This window comes from Heterodontus francisci, chromosome 13, assembly GCF_036365525.1.
Source record: "Heterodontus francisci isolate sHetFra1 chromosome 13, sHetFra1.hap1, whole genome shotgun sequence".
Taxonomy (NCBI): Eukaryota; Metazoa; Chordata; class Chondrichthyes; order Heterodontiformes; family Heterodontidae; genus Heterodontus; species Heterodontus francisci.
The window spans coordinates 112746420-112770439 of NC_090383.1; the positions used below are offsets into that span (position 1 = coordinate 112746420).

Here is a 24020-nt window from a genome sequence, read left to right on the forward strand (position 1 = left end):
TTGGTCAGTCTGTGTGTGTGTGTGTATGTGTGTGTTTGTGTTTGTTGGCTGGATTCAGTGCAGGGCTAGGGCGCAGATATTGTTGCGAGTGGCGAGGCTGCGTGCGCCAAGGGGAGCTGTTCTATTGTAGGGAGCAGGTGCTTGCGAACATTACCATACAGCTGACAGCACAATGAGGCGCCTTGAGCCCAACAATAACAACTGCGGTAATGACAGCCACGCGAACGACACACACCCAACTTTTTTTTTATAAAAAAGAAAAAGCACACAGCTTTATAGAAACAAGCACACACACAAAATCCACAAAATGCACTAACTTCCGTAGGATAACTTAAAGTCCCCTCCATCACCCACTCACCCAATCCCCCTCCCCCTCAACATTTCCCTTCGCAAAAGCAAAATAAACAAAATGTATAACTCGCGCGAAAAGTGTGCAAGACGGGACGGGAGAGACTTTCCAACATTGCCTCCTCGGGTTATGTGTGTTGCTATCCGGCGTTAATTATTAAATGGTTATTTTTAAAAAAAGGGGGAGATGCTTGTGTGTTTGGGTTTTTATTTATATATATTTTTTGCTGGAATTTCAATGAGTTTTTTGTGTATAACAGGAGAATTGCCCATTTTACAGCTCAGTGATCATTTGGCCATCTTTTGAGGAGGGTGTAACTGGCGCCTTTTGTGACAGCTCGCCAGATTGGGGGTCCAGTAATCTGCATCTCATTAAGGATGCAGAGCCGCTGCTGTATATAAAGGCAAGGCAAGGCGACCGGTACATCAGATGTTGAGTGCTGCGGATCCCGAGTCGAGGTGAATTAGAGAACGAGTGTATAATAATATATCTATCTATCTATCTATGTGTGTGTGTGAGAGAGAGAGGCAAAGTAACAAAATAAAACAGCCTGAAAGGACAGAGAGAAGGGGATCCGACTTTCCGCAACAAGCATCAGGCTTCGCGCCCTCCATTCAACATTTGGCACCTACCAGTTTAAAAAAAAATCTGCCACTGGAATTATCGTCAGCAGCAGGAATTTCCAGATCGTCCCTAAAAAAAATCCTGGGATCGTCGCGTTTTACGAGGTTCTGTTTGGAATTAAAAACCCCGAGCATCTGGCACGGGGGGGGGGGGGGGAACACACACACGAGAGTGAGTGAGAGAGAGAGAAAGGTGTTAGAAACGGTGTAAAAGGAGCCCCCGCCAGCCTGTGTATTGATCTTTCGTGTGCTGGTTTCAACCTCTTCCAAGCAACGGACCCTCTTTGAAAAGAGCTGTCAGTCAGCAAGGGGAGGGCGGTTCTCTCTAGTCTCAGAGCAGCCAAAGGACTGGGGAGAGCAAAACAGAAAACATTCTGAGTGAAGCTGGGAGGGGGAAGGTTCACCCCGGGCTCTCCATTCAGTACAAGCTTCAGGAGAATGCTGTGCCGAGCAATGCCACACCACACTCTCTGCCTGTTCATCATCCTCCTTGCTACACTACACCAGGTAAGCAGAACTCTGATTTATGTTGTGTTCTACCTACATGCATCCAAACAATTATTCAGTTCTGCATTAGACTTCAACAGTCGTTTTCTTACTCTTTTCCACACTCTTCCCTCCCCACACCCCGATTTATTTATTTTTTAACAGGCTTTTCCCTCTGGTGTCTTTGAGCTGAAGTTGCAGGAATTTAATAATCGCAAAGGTCTGAGTGGTAATGTTAATTGCTGCAAAGGCGGCCCGGCCTCCAACTACGGGCTGCCTTGCGAATGTAAGACCTTCTTCCGTGTGTGCCTGAAGCATTACCAGGCGAACATCTCCCCGGAGCCGCCGTGCACTTACGGCAGTGCCCTCACCCCAGTGCTCGGCTCCAACTCGTTCTCAATCCCGGACGCTGAAGCCTTCAGCAATCCCATGCGATTCCCGTTCGCATTCACCTGGCCGGTAAGTGATAACGGTTGAGGGGGTTTGGGGGGAAACTTTTAATCCGCGAGAAGGGAGAGAGGGAGAAACGAGACACAAACGCCACCAAAAAAAAGAGTTAATGATGTGGGAAACTTCACAGAGCCTAACTGGCAATTTTCAGCTCAGCGTGAGATTCCAAACGGCTTCATCTTACAATGTTATGTGTGAAAGCAGTGAAATTAAGCGTGAAGATGGATGACAACTGCAGTCTCTGCCAATATCCTGTACCGAGATTATAAGCACACTCTCTTGATAAAGGTCCTCCTCTTAACTTTTGCAACACAGAGGCTACAGATATAATAGTGTGTGTGTGTCTGTGATTTAACTTAGCTGAATAGTTTTTAAAAACTTATTGTACTGGTTTTAAACGACTTTAACCTTGTTTTTAAACAGGGAACTTTCTCTCTGATTATTGAAGCTTTACACGCCGAGCCCACTGATGACCTCAGTACAGGTAACTTACCCCCTCCTTAACCCCAAGTCCATTTTAACTCCTCCCTCCTTTATTAAAGCCTCTCATTCAGATATTTCATACAGCTTGTAAGTTTGTGTGTGTGTTTCTCCTGACTTGCAGATAACCCCGATCGGCTCATCAGCCGCCTGGCTACCCAGAGGCACCTCACCGTGGGTGACCAGTGGTCCCAGGATGTCCACATTAGCAGCAGGACCGAGCTCAAGTATTCCTACCGCTTCATCTGCGACGAGCACTACTACGGGGAAGGTTGCTCCGTCTTCTGCCGGCCCAGGGACGACGCCTTCGGCCACTTCAGCTGCGGCGAGAAGGGTGAAAAGATGTGCAACCCGGGCTGGAAGGGCCCCTACTGTACTGAACGTGAGTATCTCCTCTGTAATGCACACACACACACACACACAGTGTATAAATCCAGGACTCCCAGTGAACTGGGACTTTGATTGCAAATGCAATGAGAAGTATTTAAACAAGTGTTAGCACTCTTGCATGAGTTTCACAATGCTTTTTCATTGATTTGAAATTTTAAAAAACCAGTTGGGGTTAGTGGGCCTAGTTTAATTACAGCCCTGCGGCTGGTGAACCCTATAAAAACTAGCCCTGTTGCCTTCACTCTAAGCTTCGCCAGTGCAAGTGGCAATGGGACAGCAGCTCCCTCCCACCACCCGCCACTTTCTCTCGCTCATTGGGCCATCTCAACTCGTGCCGTTACAATTGGGGTGGTGCCGGGGATAGCGGATAAGGGGCCGGCCGGCAGGCAGGCTGCCTGGCGCTAGAGTGTATTGTTGAGCGCACACAGGTCCACGGGGCAGCTGCGCTGTGATTCTGAGAGGCTGCAAACAATAGAGCAGCTGTCCTACCGCGGCCAGCCTGCAAACCAGCTGTCCACTCTTATCTACACACACACAGCTAGATATGAAGGGGTGGAGTTGGGCTTAAAAAAAAAAGGGACTTCTGACCAACACTGAAAAGCGAGAGAGTAGAGAATAAAAAAAGGGGGCGGGTGGAGGAAGCAAAATAAAGGCTTTGTACATCCCCTTTTGTCTATAAAGCAGAATCCTTAGTGATCAGCAAAACAGTCAATTCCTAGGCAAATTTATCACTTTCCACCCTAAAGAAAATCAATTATCCACTTGTAAAACTTCTTATCTCTTCTTCTCAGGATTTGTTTTATTTTTCTTTTTTTTAAAGAAAAGAAAGTTATGGTTTAAGATTTGTCAAACCTGAATGGGGCTGGTGTGATTTTCTTTGTCAAGTCAATGTAAATTTTTGTTCGCTCTCCTCTCCAGCAATCTGTCTCCCTGGCTGTGATGAGCAACACGGATACTGCGACAGGCCTGGGGAATGCAAGTAAGTAATGAGAGCTTTTTTTTTTGTCGGTTAAGAGTACATAAAAGAGGCGGTAAATGATCTGTATCAGAAGGTGCGTGGGAATGGAGGCAGCTTCTGGATTTCAAAGGGACTCATCTCCTGGTAGCTGTTAGGTACATTTTGGAAGCCTGGGAAACTTCAAGTCTTTGGGGATCATATAGCAAAAGGAAAACACTGCTGTTAACTTAAGTTTACAATGTCCTACTGGGAAGTAAATTTCCTATAATTACCAAGTTAAATGAGTAGATAGACCAATTATAGCAGTTTGCCTCAGCAGCTGGTAGGAGCGCCCTCTATTGGCTTCCGTGGCATTGCCTGCAGAAACTTTTCATGATGTACTTGTTATGTCTATTGGGCATTACTAAATTCTGTCCAGCGGGGACTCGGGAATTCTTGTGACCACTGTTCTCTAGTGAACGACCACCAACTTTTGCCATTTTCAGAAACTATTTTGTTATCTAAATATGTTGCAAATGACTTCACTGTATTCGCCGCCCGCAAACAATAATCACTCAGTTGCTTTCATCTTAAATGTTCCCTAAACTGAGGTTATATAATAAAGCCGCAAACAATGCTTTGACTCTTCAACCCTTAGCAAACCAGCTAAACCATCAGGACTTGTCGAGTCAAAGCGGCCCTCCCAGTCCGACATTTTGATAAGTACCTGCTTGTTGTATCTTTGCAAGCAAACAGTTGAACACAGCCCAACTCTTTCTAGTGACCTTTTTTTAAGAGGCACAGCAGACAGGACGACTGGATGACTGTACATTTTAACATTCTAATTTAGGTTTTTGAGTGGTGCATCTTATTCCCTGCCATTTCCTTTGTGTACATAATTATCACAACAATCAGATGGCATAATTGTGTTTGTGGCGAAAATGTGGAGGTGGGAGAGGGGATGGAAATTCTACAGTTTTGTCTCTTGGGAAGATTTTTGGATGCTTTTAGTTATCTTAAAGTTTTAAATCGTTTTCCAGAAAAGTTGATCGATGGTATTAAATGATTGCCTTTTTGTCTTATTTCTAGATGTAGAGTGGGATGGCAAGGACGCTACTGCGATGAATGTATTCGTTATCCAGGTTGTCTTCATGGGACATGTCAGCAGCCTTGGCAGTGCAACTGTCAGGAAGGATGGGGTGGTCTCTTTTGCAACCAGGGTACGTTGTTCTGTACTTCCTCCTCCTTTTATAAAGGCCATTTATTTTGTTTGACATTTTGGTCTTCCATTCTACTACTCTTGTGGCTGATTTTTTTCTTTTTTCTCTCCTGCTTCCAGACTTGAACTATTGTACTCACCACAAGCCTTGCAAGAATGGAGCCACGTGCACCAATACAGGTCAAGGGAGTTACACCTGTACCTGTCGTCCTGGCTACACTGGCTCCAACTGTGAAATTGAGATCAATGAGTGCGATGCCAATCCCTGCAAAAATGATGGGAGATGTACGGTAAGTGGGACTGTACCGTTAAAGATAACAGTTGGAACAAAAATGTGATTCCTCCTGAAGTACAGCAGCTATGCATGGATAACTAACCAATGAATTGAAATCTTACTTTAGGATCTGGAAAACCACTACTCTTGTACCTGCCCACCCGGCTTCCATGGTAGAAACTGTGAACTGAGTGCCATGACGTGTGCAGATGGGCCCTGCTTTAATGGAGGAAGATGCACAGACAAACCAACTGGTGGCTACAGCTGCCATTGCCCTGCCAGTTACTCCGGCTTCAACTGCGAGAAGAAAATTGATCACTGCAGTTCTGACCCATGCACCAATGGTGAGCAGTAATATAAGCATTCAAACAAACTTTAGGGTTGTATGCAAATTCCTCCATGGCCTCGCCCCACCCTCCCCCATCTCTAATATCCGTCAGCCCTACAACCCTCCGAGGTTTTTGTGCTCCTCCAATTCCAGTAAATTTTAATTGCTCTTTTTTTATTCTTTCACGGGATGTGGGAGTCGCTGGCTAGGCCAGCATGTATTGTCCATCCCTATTTCCCTTGAGAAGGTGGTGGTGAATCGCCTTCTTGAACCACTGCAGTCCATGTACACCAACAGTGATGTTAGGAAGGGAGTTCCAGGATTTTGACCCAGCGACAGTGAAGGAACGGTGATATAGTTCCAAGTCAGGATGGTGTGTGGCTTGGAAGGGAACTTGCAGGTGGTGGTACCGCCAGGCATCTGCTGCCCTTGTCCTTCTAGTTGGTAGAGGTCGCAGGTTTGGAAGGTGCTGTTGAAGGAGACTTGGTGAGTTGCTGCATCTTGTAGATGGTACACACTGCTGCCACTGTGCGTCAGTGGTGCAGGAAGTGACTGTTGAAGGTGATGGATGGGGTTCTAATCAAGCGGGTTGCTTTGTCCTGGTTGATGTTGAGCTTCTTGAGTGTTTTTGGAGCTACACTCATCCAGACAAGTGGGGACTATTCCATCATACACCTGACTTGTGCCTTGCAGATGTTGGACAGGTTTGGGGCATCAGGAGGTGGGTTACTCGCCACAGAATTCTCAGCCTCTGACCTGCTCTTGTAGCCACAGTACTTATATGGCTGGTCAAGTTCAGTTTCTGGTCCATGGTCACCCCCAGGATGTTGACAGTGGGAGATTCAGCAATGGTAATGCCATTGAATATCAAGGGGAGATGGTTGGATTCTCTCTTGTTGGAGATAGTCATTGCCTGGCACTTGTGTCGCGTGAATGTAACTCCACCGTTGGTGGACATACCTTCAGCTGTCTAGGTCCTAAGCTCTGGAATTCTCTCCCTAAACCTCGCTATCTCTATACCTCTGCCTTGTCCTTTAAGACACTCTTGAAAATTTTCCTCTTTGACCAACTTTTTGGTCACCTGCCCTATTATCTCCTTATGTGGCTCAGTGTTAAATTTTGTCTAATTATGCTCCCGTGAAGTGCCTTGGGATGTTTTACTCCATTAAAGCTGTTACATATATGCAAGTTGTTGTTGTTGCTGTAAAAGTCACATCATTATAGAACTGAAGCTCACCCTTTGTTAAATTAGTATTTTCCTCTCTCCTTATTCAGGTGCCGAGTGTGTAGATATCGGGAGTTCCTACATATGTCAGTGTCGCGCTGGCTTCACAGGAAAAAACTGCGACATTAACGCAGACAACTGTGCAAACATGCCTTGCCTTAACGGCGGAACATGTCAAGATGGGGTTAATGATCACACCTGCAGCTGCCTGCCTGGATTTAGCGGGAAGAATTGCAGCATCTCCATCAGTAAATGTGTAAACAACCCTTGCCACAATGGTGCAACCTGCCACGAGAGAAAGAACCACTATGTCTGTCAGTGCGCACGTGGATACGGTGGACTTAACTGCCAGTTCCTGCTGCCGGAACAGCCTCAGGGTCAAACTGTCATCATAGACGTTAAGGATAAATACACTGAAGCTGAGAACAAGGGCCATTTTCCATGGGTTGCTGTGTGTGCTGGGGTTATTCTGGTCCTAATGCTGCTTGTGGGATGTGCAGCAGTTGTCGTCTGTGTGCGAGTAAAGCTGCAGAAGGGACAGCAGCAGCCCGACATCTCCAAGAGCGAGATGGAGACGATGAATAACCTTACTGACTGCCATCGCGAGAAAGATATCTCCATTAGCATCATCGCTGCCACTCAAATCAAAAACACCAACAAGAAAGTAGACTTGCAAAGCGACAGCTCTGCTGAGAGAAATGGCTACAGGGTCAAATACCCTTCAGTGGATTATAATCTGGTACACGAGTTAAAGAACGAAGACTTCCTCAAATCTGAAAATGAGCGAGGAGATGCCAGTAGCCTGGAGGCAGAACAGAAAAGTGCTCCACAGCATAATGGGTAATTAAGTGAATTAGTGTCCTATTTATTTGGCATTATGAATGCGGAATGTTGCTGTTATCTGGGTTACCCTGTCAACTGCCTACTAACCTAACTCTTGTTTTTATTTCAATCCAATAGTGAACCGTCAGAAAGAAAGCGGCCAGAGTCCACATACTCTGCCTCAAAAGATACCAAGTACCAGTCAGTGTATGTCATATCTGAAGAGAAGGATGAATGTATAATAGCAACTGAGGTTTGTACTTTATTTATTTCTCTTCCCCTTTTCACCTCCCCCATAAGTGAAGGTGTCAATATTTGTCAACATGATGCCAGGAGTATAACAAACTCTCTTTTTGTAGCGATTCCTTGTTATTCAGCTTAGATCTTGCTTTCAGAGTTCTAGTACCCAAATCCACAGACTGATGGTAGCTTTGCCTGGTTTCTCCATAGGTGTAAAATGGAAGTGCCATGATGGAAATACAGTTGCCTTGCCAAGAAGAGATTTGCTCCAGTAAACTGCTGCTCAGATTGAACTGGTTCTCTGCTGAAGTTGGCAAGAAGACTTGAAGGACAGACAGTAAGCCAGGACCTGTAACTCACGGATGCCTGTTGCACTGCCTTTTAATGGCTTTTTAAAAGAAGAAAAATCCATTGCACTACAGCCGAACAGTTGCTTCCTGTATTCTCTACATGGGCTTAATGCCTGACTAGAAAGCCTGCACTGCCTTGAGTGTAAGCTCAGGAGCAGTATGAGACAATGCTCTTGTACTGGAGATGCAAATGCTGCCTCTGATGCCTTTTTTGGACATGAAATATTTTCTAATTGGTCAAGAGGGGAGAAGGACAACAAAAAAGTATTGTTCCAAGCGCTGAAATATTTTTCAAACGTATTTGTGCAGTTGGTGGTTCTTGAAGTTCATTTCACATAATTTAAAATTCTGGTAAATATGTAAAAAATAAAAGGCACTTCGGTTCTATGTCTATATTTTGTACATAATCGTATTTATAGAAACAGGTGCAAAAAATTATTGGAGTTGTTTGTATTGGTTTTTTTGTTACTGAAAAAAGTGTTTTATAAATATTTTTTCTAAATAAATGAAATTGATTATAATTTGCTGATGTTCTACTCCTGTTCTATTTTATTCATTCTGTTGGTATTGAGATCAAGGTCAAATGCCTAGCTCAAACAGTTATTTTTTTCTCATTAGACTGAATAATCCAGAATCAACTTCTCTTAAACATTCTAACATTAAATTAAATTTTGAAGTAAGTGACTTTTAGCCATTGCTTTAACTTAAGGCTGTTGAATCTCTTCAATCTGGAACAATTATTGTAGAATTTCCAGCTCCCTAAACTCATATCTTGTCTGGCAACATCTGCAGATTGGCTTCTTTTGTTATTTTAAATTTTAAAAATGGTGTAACCTGTTGTCTTTCCTCTCTGCAGCTCGTTAACTAACTAATCTGGGCTGTTCTAAGCTGCATCGCTTGGCTTCAGTTTCTTTTTCTCTCTATCTTGCAGTTAGGTATATTTTTGCAAGCATCCATTGGGGGTAACCTTGACTTTGGATGATATCCATTCAGTATGCCTGTTCAGCATCTCTCCCCATAATCAGTTGCATCTTTTAAAGTCAATGAAAATGAAATCAGGAGACATATATAATGGGTGAGTGAATCAATCTCATCTGTTCGAGAGTCCAGAGTCAAAACGTCTCCAACTAAAAATTCTGCACAGGATTTAAAAAAAAAATACAATTCAAAAGTTTTCTGAGCATTCATTTTCCAGTGAAGTATTAGAATGTCTTCTTTGATTCATATAGTTTATAGGTCTGCGAGTTGTAGTAGAAATTAGGATGCAAAGTTTAACAGTGATGAAGCTGTGAGGACGAAATGCAGGCAGGTAGAACTTCTTCATTTGAAGGATAATATCGCTGAAATATAAATGACCAGTGAAGGCCATTCGAAGTGGAAAATATAACTGGAGACAATTGTTTGTGTTTCAGGATAAAATAGATGACGCCTACTTCTGAAAAAGGGGTAGGACTGTTTGACCCAACTTTTTTTTTCTGTTTACACTGGGGATATTTGACCTCTTAACTTGCGCTGGCTTAATGTTTTATTTCTTTATATATGAGGCTTTCCTGTTTAAAGGGACTGTGTTGTGCACTTGTGATTAGTGGCTTGACACATAATGTTCTTTGAGTTGAATGTATACCAGCTGTACTTTTACTTTCTAGTGTAAACAGGATTTGCGTTTTGGCTCAAAGGTGAAATCTGAACACGATCACTCTTTTTGTCATACTGAAAACGGTGTTTGTACTCATTCTCTTTTGCTCTTTCCTACATTTTCTTCCTCCCCGTACACCCCCACCCACCCCCCCCCCCCCCCCCCCCACCCCACAATCCAGAATTATGTCCTTGTATCTGTGCTATTTTCTTGGGCAAGTGGTATGGAAGGGTTTGCAGATCATTTAATAAATATTGCTGAATGATGCTTGGTCAAACAGGAAAGTACAAAGCCACTGCCAGTCTTCAGATTCCTTCCTCTCCTTCCCACCCTATCCTATCACACAAGCTCCGTAAACTGAGGACTAAGTCAAAACCAACAAACATTTTTCTTATGGGAAGTTTAAGTGAAATTGGTAATTGCTTGACCGAGGCATGAACCTCAGCTTTCTAAGTCTTAAAAATACATGGGATTTATATTGTTACTAAGCTATCCTGGGAGAGCAGATTTATAAACTCTTCAATGTGACCGAGCCTAAATTTCAACCAACAGATTCTAATTCCCAATGCAGCAACTAAAATTAAATTCCAGGATTATTGGTTTCACTTTCAGATTATTTCGGAGCTGGGATGTAGCCAGTTTGAGTCTTATAGTTTGGTTAGAAATGAAAGTTATGCTGATTTTGTCACTATATCTATTTTATTAGCTGTGACTCTATTTTACTCAATTAATGACAATTTTTATGATTTTTGTTTAAGATCAATGAGTTATATTTCACGTAAAGGTTTAACACTTCAGATTTATTTTCGAGTGAATACCAGGTTACATGTTAACCATTTGGAGTTGTGGGGAAGGAGTGTGTTGGATGTAATTGGGATGCTTGATGAGCCAAACTACTTCTCAATTTCTTCACCCAGCTGAATGTCAGCAAGACCCAGACCATCCTCATTAGATCCTGGCAACATCTCTGTGCACCTGACTCCTATTCCATCATTGCCCTTCCCCCCCGCCCTCCTACCCCACCCCAAATAATATCTCAAGCTGTGTCAGGAAATGCAGAATGTTGGAGGCCTTCTTGACTCCAAGGTTAGCTTTCTCCTGTCCTTACCAAAACTGCTTTCTTTCCTCCTCTATTGTTATCTGCCTCTGTCCTTTGCCCCATCTCTCCTAAAACCATCGACCACACCTTTATTTGCTTTGAAGTTTGACTTCAACACCCTCCTATCTGCTTCCTTGCATCAGTCGTTCATATGTTCCAACTCATCCAAAACACTGCAGATCATTTCCTCACTAGCCCTGAGCCCTACCCTCCCATTACCCTGTTCTCTCCAAGTTCCAATGATTCCCAATGCTGCATCATGTCTTGAGTCAAAATTCTCATCCTCGTTTTCAAATTGTGCCATGTCTTTAACTCACCCGACCTCATGCCTACATTTCCACCCATACTCTTCCGACTTCACGTCCCTCACTTTTTCTGCACCACCATTGGAGACTGCCCATTCATCCACTCTGCTCTCAATTATTTACCCATTTCCCTTTACCTTGCCACCTTCCTCCCTCTTTGCTTTTAAAACTTTGATCACACATTCAATTCCAATGTAGCTTTTTCAATTATCTCCCTTTTACCCATCTTCAGTGTCTGCCGTATCCCTTCCTTCACAAAGTGAGGTTTATTCCTGCACTGGAGCTCTATATAATAAATTAAGAATGTACTTGCATTTATATATTACCTTGCCAATGCATTTCACAGCCAATTAGGTACCTTGGAGGGTAGTCACTGTTCTAATGTAGGAAAACACAGCAGCCAATTTGCACAAAGTAGTGTCAGAAAAAACTGGCATTAATAACCAGATATTCCATTTTCTTAATGATATTGGATGAATATTGGCCAAACACTGGGAGAACGGTCCTGTTTTTCTTCAAATAATACCATGGAATCTTTTATATCCACAACTGAGGACAGATCGAGGAATTTTAGTTTACTGTCTATCAAAAGACAGCACCTCTGACAGTGCAGCACTCCCATAGTACTGCACTGAAGAGCCAATCTAGATTAGAATTTATCTGTGTTTGACTTTCTCAGAGGTAAGTGTTGCCACTAAGCAAAGGTTAACAGCATAACTGCAAGTTGCTGTTCACTCCCCATTCTATGGTAATTAGAAATAATCCTTTTAAACGAATTTTTGAGAATTTCATTTTCTGAAATATATTTTCACCAAAACTGACCATCTGTTATGTGCCCTCAGTAAAACAATGATGTTTGTTTAGAATAGTGTTCCCTCAATGTTATGTTTTTAAAAAATAGTTTGTCGGTCATGTTATTTGATGCCATGACAACAGTAACAAATTGAGTCTGAATAATCAATTAATGTCATTGTAATAGAATTCTACAGCAGGCAACGACTCAGGATGGACTTCAATTTACTTCAAAGTTTCATATTGTTGGAATCATTATAAAGGTTATTATTCAAATATTGGGATTTGCTGAAAATTTACAAACATATAAACACTACAGACAAGTGTCGACTGTTGAGTGCTCTTCTTAACTCCAAACATTTTCCAATCATTTTTACAGATGCCTGTTCTGCTGGGTGCATAATAAAGGCAGCGACATGCAGTTTTGCATTCCATATCCACAGGTAGAAACTACACTTCTGAATGACTATAATAAAAGGTTTATTTCTAATCAGGAAAGACTAAACAGGGTGGGGCTCTGTTCTCTAGAAAGAAGTACTTGAGTGATAGAGGTCTTTAAGTTTATTAAAGGGTTTGATAGGGTTGACATAGAGGCAATGTTTCCACTTGCTGGGGAGGCCAGAACTAGGGGCCATAAATATAAGACAGTCACTAATAAATCCAATGGAGATTTCCAGAAACATTTCTTTACTCATAGACTGGTTAGAATGTGAACCTCACTACCTCAGGGAGTGGTTGAGAGGACCAGTGTAGATGCATTTAAGGGGAATCTAGATAAAGATATGAGGCAGCAAGGAATAGAAGGATATGTTGTTTGGGATTAGATGAAGAAGAGTGGGAGGAGGCTCATGTGGATCATAAACATCGGCAAGGAGCTGCTGGGCCGAATGGCCTGTTCCTGTGCTGTAAATACTTTGTAATTCTACACTATGCAATCAACGTAGAAGGAAGAGTTAACATCAGCTTGCCTTTGTGCCGTGCTGCTCACATGCAGAAGAACATCTCGAGAGGACGCTACGATAAGGAGGACTATCATATTCTCAGCTCTCCAAGCACCTGTTCATTGTACATATCTTTAAGTAAAGTTATGCAGCTGCCTAATGCTCATTACAAAATAGCTCACTACTCTTTTTTTTTTGCATTTAAGCAGTAATTGAGAAGTGGCACACTCCTAATTGAGGGTTGTGACTACAGGCCAATTCCTTCCATCCAGCTGTCTATTCTTAATTGCAACCTATTGTACTCCCAAGTGGTTCACTATTCAGTTAGATCACAATGCTGGTCGCATTTTTAGTCCAGATTTTAAGCGTTGTTATTTTTGTGCCAAATACAGTTTTTCTCATGTAGTTTCTGTGAAATCTAGGTGTCAAATGAGAATGATTCTTTTACCCAAAATGGGAGAACAACAAGCAAACAATCAGAGTTTCATTTAAATCAGGTATGATTGTATTGATAATGGTGCGGCATTTATGTATAACTGAGATCGAACACTATTTGATAAATGAAATGGGCATCTAGTTACTAAAATGAGTGTTTTAGACATTTTTACCTAGGCTTCACATCTCTGTATTTTGAGGACTGTTGCGAATGGTTTATTTAAATTATCATGCTGTGCTTGTATTAACTGCAACTGAGCCATTGTAATTGAAGAGGTTGCCGATTTTATGCTGTCAGTAACTTTCCTTATGGGACATTGGCACCAGTACTGGGGAAGGAGCGAACTGTTCCGATGGGAAGGGCTCCATCTGAATCATGCTGGGACCAGAGTCCTGGCGAATCGCATAACTAGGGCTGTAGATAGGGCTTTAAACTAAATAGTGGGGGGTGGGGGGGGAGGGTTCAGTTGCATGGAAAATTAGGAAATCAAAGTTAAAGGAGAAGGTAGGAGTGCAGGTTAGTGATGAGGCAGGTTGTTACCAGAAAATAAAAGCAAGGGACAGAATGTGTGAACGTCATATTGCACCAAGGAATCGTACAAGAGTAGGGAAATTTGATAATAAAACAAACTTAAAGGCTTTGTATCTGAATGCACGAAGAATTCAGAATAAAATTAATGAGTTAACAGCGCAAATAGAGACGAATGGGTATGATTTAGTGGCGATTACTGAGACGTGGTTGCAGGGAAACCAGGTTTGGAAATTGAATATCCAAGGGTACTCAGTATTTCGGAAGGATAGGCTAGAAGGAAAAGGAGGTGGTGTAGCTTAGTTAGTGAAGGAAAAGATCAGTGCTGTAGTGAGAAATGATACAGGTACTGGAGATCAAGACATAGAATCAGTCTGGGTAGAAATAAGAAATAGCAAGGGAAAGAAGTCCCTGGTGGGAGTAATCTATAGGTCCCCAAACAGTAGTTCCACAGTGGGGCACAGCATAAACCACTGGGGGCTTGTAAGAAAGGTACGGCAATAATCATGGGTGATTTTAATATGTATATAGACTGGATTAATCAAATTGGCAAGGGTAGCCTCGAGGGAGAGTTCATTGAATGTATTAGAGATTGGTTTTGGAGCAATATGTTGTAGAACCAACCAGGGAGCAGGCTATTCTAGATTTGGTATTACGTAATGAGGTGGGATTAATTAGTGACCTCATAGTTAAGGATCCTCTAGAGAAGAGTGATCATAGCATGCTAGAATTTCAAATTCAGTTTGAGGGCGGGAAACTGGAGTCCCACACAAGCGTTCTGGAGTTAAACAACGGTAATTACATCGGCATGAGGACAGAATTGGCCCTAGTGGACTGGGCAGGAAGACTGAAAGGTGGGACAGTTGATGAGCAGTGGCAGATGTTTAAGGAGATATTCAATTCCTCCCAACTAAAATATATTCCCGAGAGGAAGAAAGATTGTAAGGGGAGGAGAAAACATCCATGGCTATGCAAGGAAGTTAAGGATAACATAAAGACAAAAACTAAGGCATACCATATTGCAAAGGCCAGTGGCAGGCTGGAAGATTGCTAAACTTTTAAAGATCAACAAAGGATTGCTAAAAAATTAATAAAAAGAGCTAAGGTAAATTATGAAAGAAAACTAGCGCAAAATATAAAAACGGATAACAGAAGCTTCTATAAGTTTATAAAAGGGAAGAGGGTAGCTAAAGTGAATGTTGGTTCCTTGGAGGATGTGACTGGGGAGTTAATAGTGGGGAACACAGAAATGGTGGAGACACTAAATCAGTATTTTGCATCAGTTTTCACGGTGGAGGACACTAGTACCATCCCAACAGTAACAAGTAATGCAGAGGTTATAGAAAGGAAGGAACTTAGAACAATCATCATCACTGGAGAAAAAGTACTGAGCAAACTATTGGGATTGAAGGCAGACAAGTCCCCAGGGCCTGATGGCCTACATCCTAGGGTCTTAAAGGAAGTGGCAGTGGAGATAGTGGATCCATTGGTTATAATATTCCAAAATTCCCTGGATGCAGGAAAGATTCCAATGCATTGGGAAAATGCTAATATAATGCCCTTATTCAAAAAGGGAGGGAGGCAGAAAGTAGGAACTATAGACCAGTTAGTTTAACATCTGTCATTGGGAAATTGTTAGAATCCATTATTAAGGAAGTAATAACAGGACACTTCGAAAGTCAAAACGCAATCCATGAGAGTCAACATGGTTTTATGAAGGGTAAATCATGTTTGACTAATTTGCTAGAGTTCTTCGAAGATGTAACAAGTAAAGTGGATAATGGGGATCCTGTAGATGTAGTATATATGGACTTCCAGAAGGCATTTGATAAGGTGCCCCACAAAAGGTTAATACACAAGGTAAGATTACATGGGGCTATGGGCAATTTATTAGCTTGGATAGAGGATTGGCTAACCAACAGAAAACAGAGAGTCGGGATAAATTAGTCCTTTTCTGGTTGGCAAGATGTAACTAGTGGGGTGCCACAGGATTCGGTCCTCGGGCCCCAACTATTTATAATCTATATTAATGACTTGGATGCAGGGATAGAAGGTACTATAGCCAAATTTGCAGATGACACTAAAATAGGTGGGATAGTCAGTTGCAATAAATAAATAAGAAATTTACAAATGGATATGGATAGGTTAGGTGAATGGGCCAAAATTTGGCAGATGGAGTTTAACGTGGATAATTGTGAGGTTATCCATTTTGGTCAGAAGAATAGAAAGCAAATTATTATCTAAATGGAGAGAAACTTCAGAGTGCTTCGGTGCAGAGGGATCTGGGTGTCCTCGTGCATGAATCGCAGAAAACTAGTATGCAGGTACAGGTAATAAGGAAGGCAAATGGAATTTTGGCATTTATTGCTAAAAAAATAGAGTATAAAAGTAGGGAAGTGTTGCTCCAACTGTATAAGGCTTTAGTGAGACCCCATCTGGAGTATTGCGTACAGTTTTGGTCCCCTTACTTGAGGAGGGATGTAGTTGCATTGGAGGCAGTTCGGGGGAGGTTCACTAGATTGATTCCAGAGATGAGGGGTTTGTCTTATGAAGAGAGATTGAGCAGTTTAGGCCTTTACTCTCGAGAGGTTAGAAGAATGAGAGGGGATCTAATTGAGGTATATAAGCTGATTAAGGGGATTGACAAAATAGATGTAGAGAAGATGTTCCATCTGGTGGCAATCTAGAACAAGAGGTCATAGTTTTAGGATAAGGGGTAGCAGATTTAAAACAGAGATGAGGAGAAATTACTCATCTCAAAGGGTTGTGAGTCTGTGGAATTCACTACCCCAGAGTGCGGTGGATGCTGGGACATTGAGTAAATTTAAGGAGGAGATAGACAGATTTTTAATTAGTAATGGGTTGAAGGGTTATGGAGAACGGGCAGGAAAGTGGAGTTGAGGCCGAGATGAGATTAGCCATGATCGTATTGAATGGTGGAGCAGGCTCGAGGGGCTGAATTGCCTACTCCTGCTCCTTGTTCAAGATTGTGACTCACTTCAGTGAAATGGGTCTTTAAACACCCAAGGCTCCAAATCAATCTGTTTAAAAGCTTATTTATTGGTTTTATAAGAAAGAACTCAGAAAGGAAATTTCTAGTGGGGAAAATGCATTTAATGAATGCATTGCATCTATCCTGAAATGCAACAATTTGAAATTCTGTTGAGAGAGAAACTGTATTGCACTACAAAGGATAATTGGCATCACTATCTAGAGAAAACCCAGTCTACAGAATAAATGTAGGCTTCTCTGTTGAATAGTAAAATGTCTCCTCTGAGCCCTTCCTCTGCTTCTCATATATTCACTTCAAATGTCAAATGTGAGATTCTCATGGATTTCCTTATTCCAAAGATCAAAACCATTTAGTTGCTGACATCTATCTCAACTACTTCTCTGGCCCCAACCTCTGATACCAAATCAATCTACAGCTTCTTACCCATCTCTCCCCTATCCCTCACAAAACTCATCTCCTGTATAAACTTACATCCTCCTCCTCCCAAATCAGCTCCTCATTACACTATTACTTATAATTTATCTTATGTTGTCTCATGCCATAAATGGCTCCCTCTATTTAGGGTCTGATTCCCACCCAACTCCCATCTTTGAAAACTGCCTTTATAACTCCATGCCTCATTCAGCCTCAGTCCCTCTGTTTTTCTTACTCTGGATTCCTTTGCAACCTCCTTCTGTCAGCTCCACTTTCATCTGTAGAATCTTCAGCCATTTTGACCCTACACTCCAGAACATTCTCCTTATGCCATTCCAACTTGTTACCAGTTTCCTCTCCTTCAAAAACTTCCTCAAAACTCACTGCTTTCATCTTTCTTTTGGCTACCATCCCAATTTTTTGTCCATCCAATTCCCTGTTCTGGTTACTTCCCAGCTCTGTGAAGAAGTTTGAGATGTTTTCTCATATTATAAGTGCAAGATGTCCCTGATTTCAGATTCCAACCTCATATTGCTTTCAGGTTTTCAAATGAGATAGGGAGGAGGATAAAAAAGGAGAGGGGCATTTGCAATATTGTTTAAGGAAGCAATCACAGCTGTGAAGAGGGATGATATGGTCGAAGGAGCTTCAAATGAAGTCATAACTGTTGAACTGAGGAATAAAAAAAGGGTAATCTCACTGCTGGGAGTATACTGTAGACCCCCAAACAGTAAGAGGGAGATGGAAGAGCAAATATCTAGGTAAATTACTGAGCAGTGCAAAAATAAAAAGGCAGTAATAGTAGAGGATTTTAACTATCTTAATATTAACTGGGATATATTCAGTGCAAAAGGTAAATAGGGCACAGAATTCTTAAAATGCATTCAGGAGTAAAGTTTTAAATTGGGGAAAAGGCTCCTAATTGCATTCAACACAGACATACTACCCTGGATTACCTAGGGGGGGAAACATTTGATCTGCACTCAACGGCATGTTGATGGTGTCTTGAATATCAAATGCATGACTTGGTTCTGGGAGGGTGTTTATTGGATTAGTTTTCATCAGAAAAAGTAGCTGCCTCAGACCAGCATCCTATTTACTGGCTGAAAATTCATTTGGGTTGCAAACGAGAAAACCATTGCAGAGTGCTACATCCCAGCCGAACACTCATATGTTGGTAAACGCAAAATACTGCAGATGCTGGAAATCTGAAATAAAAACAAGAAATGCTGGAAATAGTCAGCAGGTCTGGCAGCATCTGTGCAGAGAGAAGCAGAGTTAACGTTTCAGTTCAGCGACCCTTCTTCAGAACTCGTATGTTGAGATTGGTTGTGCCCTAAGTTAACAAAAGACGTGCTGCAACTTTGCCCAGAAGTGGGCTTGTTTTGGTAAATGTGGGAGATTAAGCATCCAAAATAGAATCAAGACTATCTCCAGGCTAAAATAGGATAAAGAACCTGTTGGATGTAGAAGACTGATAACCCCACCAAATTGCATATTTCTTAAGAGATTTACAAGAATGGTGCCAGGGCTCGAAAGTTGCAGCTATGAGGAAAGATTGGATTGGCTAGGATTGTTTTTCTTAGAACAGAAGAGGCTGAAGGGTGACTGAATTGAGGTGTACAAAATTATGAGGGGCCTAGATTGAGTAGACAAGAAGGACCTGTTTCCCCTAGTGGAGAGGTCAATTACCAGGGGGCACATATTTAAGGTGATTGGTAGAAGGATTAGAGGGGACATGAGGTAAAACATCTTCACTCAGAGGGTGGTGGGTGTCTGGAATTCACTGCCCAGATCGGTGGTGGAGGCAGAAACCCTCAACTCTTTTAAAAGGTACCTGGACATGCACCTGAAGTGCTGTAACTTGGAAGGCTGTAGACCAGGTGCTGGAAGGTGGGATTAGGTTGGGCGGCTAGTTTTTTCAGCCAGCGCAGACATGATGGGCTGAATGGCCTCCTTCTGTGTCAAAATGTTTCTATGGTTTCTATGGCTAATGGAAGATATTCATTGTTTTTCCCTTTGAACTTAAGTATCCTGGATTGAGGCGTAGAAATCACATGCCACGCCTCCATAGAAAACAGTACGCTGTATTTGCTGAAAGGTCTTCTGAAATCCACAGTCATGTAGCAAACGTTTCATGGAAGTGTAGAACCACAAATAGTTAAAACAAGATAAGCTCGAGAAATATGAAAGTTTAATCCCAGAAAGCTGTAGGTTCTGACAGTTTAGAAACTCAATTTCTTGAAGCATCATCTCATGAGTTATATGTAATATATTTTTAATACATATATTGCACATACATTGACAGATATTTATAAATGCCTGCAACGTAGGGGAAACAACTCAAAGGCATGTCACAGGGGCAATAATCAAGCAAAATTTGTTACAAATGACAAATTTATTGAACAAAAATGAAGAATCCGGACATTTTAATAGCCTTATCACATCTCACAGAAATGTCTCAAAGCTCTTCACACACGATGAATTATTTTTCATAACTGCTGTGCAGGCAATTGTGACAGCCATTTTGAACACAAGAAGATCCCATAGACAACAGTGATGAATGAGCAGTTAATCTGCAATTGAAACAATGGAGTGATTCATTTGATGAGCTGTCCAAAGTTAGACTGTCTCAGTTTAGTATCTTTAATGCGGTATGGCGTCCTTACATAACAATGATGTGGTATATGTGGTGAAGTGATATAATGGATGCGCAATATCTTCAAAGTGTGAACCATAGAACCATAGAAAAATTACGGCACAGAAGGAGGCCATTCAGCCCATCGTGTTCGTGCTGGCTGAAAAAACCAGCTGCCCAATCTAATCTCACCTTCCAGCACCTGATCCATAGCCTTGCCGGTTACAGCACTTCAGATACCTTTTAAAAGAATTGAGGGTTTCTGCCTCCACCACCGATCCAGGCAGTGAATTCCAGACACCCACCACCCTCTGGGTGAAAATATTTTTCCTCATGTCCCCTCTAATCCTTCTACCCATCACCTTAAATCTGTGCCCCCTGGTAATTGACCTCTCCACTAGGGGAAACTGGTCCTTCCTGTCTACTCTAACTAGAGCCCTCATAATTTTGTACACCTCAATTAAGTCACCCCTCAGCCTCCTCTGTTTTAAGGAAAACAACCCTAGCTTATCCAATCTTTCTTCATAACTGCAACTTTTGAGCCCTTGCAACATTCTTGTAAATCTCCTCTGTACTCTCTCCAGTTCAATTATGTCCTTTCTGTAATGTAACCAGAACTGTACGCAATACTCCAACTGTGGCCTAACCAGCATTTTATACAATTCCAGCATTACATCCCCACTTTTGAATTCTATACCTCGGCCAATAAAGGAAAGCATTCTATGTGCCTTCTTCTCCACTCTGTTTACCTGTCCTGCCACCTTCAGGGACCTGTGGACATGCACTCCAAGGTCTCTCACTTCTTCTACCCTTCTCAATATCCTCCCATTTATTGTGTATTCCCCTACTTTATTTGCCCTCCCCAAATGCATTACCTCACACTTTTCTGGCTGTCCTCTTCACTATCAACTACATGGCCAATTTTTGTGTCATCAGCAAATTCTCCAATCATGCCTCCCATATTTAAGTCCAAATCATTAATACTTACCACAAACAGCAAGGGACCCAACACTAGCCCTGTGGAACACTGCTGGAAACAGCTTTCCATTCACAAAAACATCCATCGACTACTGCCCTTTGTTTCCTGGCCCTGCGCCAGTTCTGGATCCAACCTGCCACATTCCCCTGTATCCCATGGGCTTTCATTTTACTGACCAGTCTGCCATGTGGCACCTTGTCAAATGCCTTAATAAAGTTCATGTAGACCACATCCACTGCACTACCCTCATCAATCCTTCTTGTTACTTCCTTAAAAAACTCAATTAAGTTAGTAAGACATGACCTTCCCTTAACAAATCCATGCTGACTATCCTGATTAATCCGTGCCTTTCTAAGTGGCAGTTTATCCTGTCCCTCAGAATAGATTCTAACAATTTACCCACCACCGAGATCAGACTGACTGGCCTATGCTAAAGCATTCCATGACAAATCGGGTTCCTTTTACAGAAGCACAATGCAGAGATCTCTTGAGGAAACCCCAAGCACAAGTTGATTGTACCTCATACTATAGTAGTATCTAGAAGGAGGCCATTCAGCCCATCATACCAATACCAGCTCTTTGGTAGAGTTATGCAATTAATCCTACTGCCCTGCTCTTCACCCATAGCCTCATCATGATTTTCCTTTCAAGTAGTTACCTTTTGCAGAGGTCGCTTTTATCAAAAACCTAGGAGATATCATCAAAAGGTGATACTGTTTTCCTTATTGATGACACCACTCCTTGGAGAGCAGTTGACTTTTCAACTGAAAGACAAAAGGGATTGTGACAGATATGGAAAACGCTAGATTGTAATAGGTAAATGATATGCCACTTGCTGTGCTGAAGAAATCAAGTCAACAACAAGGCAATGGATGCTATAACCCATCGTAAGTGAGCGCCTTTGAGAGAGAAGTGGAGAAAATTGGAGTGGGAAATCTCCAGATCTCAAATGTTGTGCATAGGCCTGGTGACTTTTATCCTGCTCATTTAACAGTTTTTTTTATAATTCCTGGGAAGTGGGCATCGCCGGCAAGGATGACATTTGTTGTCCATAGCTGGTTGCCCTTGCAAATGTTGTAGTCGGCCTTCTCTTTGATACAACTGACAGGCTTGCTAGCTCACTTCAGAGGGCAGTTAAGCGTCGCAGTGTGACTGAAATCAAATATAGGCTAGACTATGTAAAGTACACAGTTTTTCTTCCATAATGGACACAGTGAACCAGTTACAGCAATCTGACAGTTTTTGGCCACTTTTACTGATACCACATTTTTATCCCCAGGTCTTTGTAAACTGTATCTAAATTCTCAAAACTGCCATGGTAGGAATAGAACTCTTGTTGTCTGGATTATTAGGGCATTAACACAACTGTTACACTACTGTGTAGTGTAGGACAATTGCATAAAAATGTATTTATATATAAAAATCTTGCATTTAGCATGAGAATAAAGTCACTGGCTTGTGCTGAGTTAGAGCTTCACAGGTGTCAAACATGCTCCAAAGCCTCTCTCATCTGGTTAAAGTGGTAGGCTAAAAAGTCCTCCTTTAACAAAAAATGCTTAAGGATGAAAAGCTGGTAAGTTCCCACTTTTTCATTAAAAGGAAAATTTCACCCACCTTAAATATTCAGCATAATATTGTCGTAGTTTAAATGTAGGCTGCAGCCAGATTGGTTACTGTTGGGCCATAGATAAATGGAGGGACAACTCAAGCAAGTTGGGGCACAATGAAGGACTTGCAGAGGGTCATGGGTGTGAAAGCCCTTGCAGTACAGCGACAGATGAGCCCTGTGGGATGCTAAGGATGCTAGGGAGTCCGACACTCAACCAAGCAAACGATCAGCCTATTGTGTAGAGGTCAACGGTACAAGAAGTCATGAGGCAGTGCAAAGGTGAGGCCTTTATCTCAAAGGCCTTAAAGAGTGGTGACCATGTAAGGAGTAACGTATTTTCTCCATTACTGGAACCTCCCACAAGAAACCTATTTCATTTATTAATCATTAACCACACTCCCTCACTGCATTCATTCTGGACAGCCTGCACATATGTGTCTGAATGTAAGTTAAGCATGAAATAACACCTACTATTTACAACCGCCTCTGAATGAAACCTTGAATGCTTTAGGTGAAGATGTTTAAACCGTGAAACGGGAAAAATGAAATTGTGACAAGCCGGATTATAGAACTTACCAGAGTTTGTGACTGGCATGAAAATAACATTTCTACCAAAAAAGTATACTTCAAGATAATCAGTTCAATATCATACAAGATTTAAAAAAATTATTTTCGCCCCTTCTCTTTTGAAGTCACGGACTAATGCTAAAGTTGAAGAATTGAACACAAAATCTAGGCTGACACTTCAGTGAAATACTGAGGGAGTGCTGCACTGTTGGATGTGCTTTCTTTTGGATAAAATGTCTGTCCTGTAAGGTGGATGTAAAATATTACATAGAACAATTTTAAAGAAGAGCACGGTAGTTCTCCCCGGTGTCTAGGCTAATATTTATCCCACAACAAACATCACTAAAATAGACTATCCCATCATTAACACATTGCTGCTTATGGGAGCTTGCTGTGCACAAATTGGCTGGTGCATTTCCTGATTAGAACAGCGACTACACTTGAAAAAGGTCATTAGCTGTAAAGCACTTTGGACCATCCTGAGATCGTGGAATGTTTCTTCCTTCTTTCTTCCTCTGATACCCTCCCAAGTGACCATTCCTTATGTGACAAAGAGTTTAGACAGGCATCACAAACAGCACCTGATTCTAGCCTCGCCTAATGCCCGTGTACAGGTGCTTTCCTGGATGGGTGTCAGCTGCAGGAATCCTGTCTGACTCTTACTGTCCTTAGTCCAGGAGCACTGAGGCCAACAGTAATACTCCTACTTCCACCCCAGCTGAGATTTTGCCAAGTACAGACCGGGGATCAAACATCTGCAAGTTTCACTGGACAAACCAGAGACCCCACTGAACTACTGAACATTATACACGGCTAACTCGAATACTGTCGTTATGCTGCATGAGGTATAGAATATTAGGAGCCAGGTCAAAAAAAAATCAGTTTGTGTC

At 42.0% G+C, this 24020-nt stretch overlaps 1 protein-coding gene across 1 annotated transcript; it reads left to right on the top strand.

The window, feature by feature from the left end:
* The first annotated feature begins 1131 nt into the window (after positions 1-1131).
* Positions 1132-8625, top strand: dld (deltaD). Its single transcript, XM_068044167.1, has 11 exons — positions 1132-1479; positions 1624-1917; positions 2332-2392; positions 2513-2770; positions 3697-3757; positions 4805-4935; positions 5055-5224; positions 5336-5552; positions 6812-7601; positions 7722-7836; positions 8034-8625. Exons 1-11 carry the CDS (start codon positions 1411-1413, stop codon positions 8037-8039), a joined length of 2172 nt encoding a protein of 723 aa, XP_067900268.1. The 5' UTR covers positions 1132-1410; the 3' UTR covers positions 8040-8625.
* The last annotated feature ends 15395 nt before the right edge of the window (positions 8626-24020 follow it).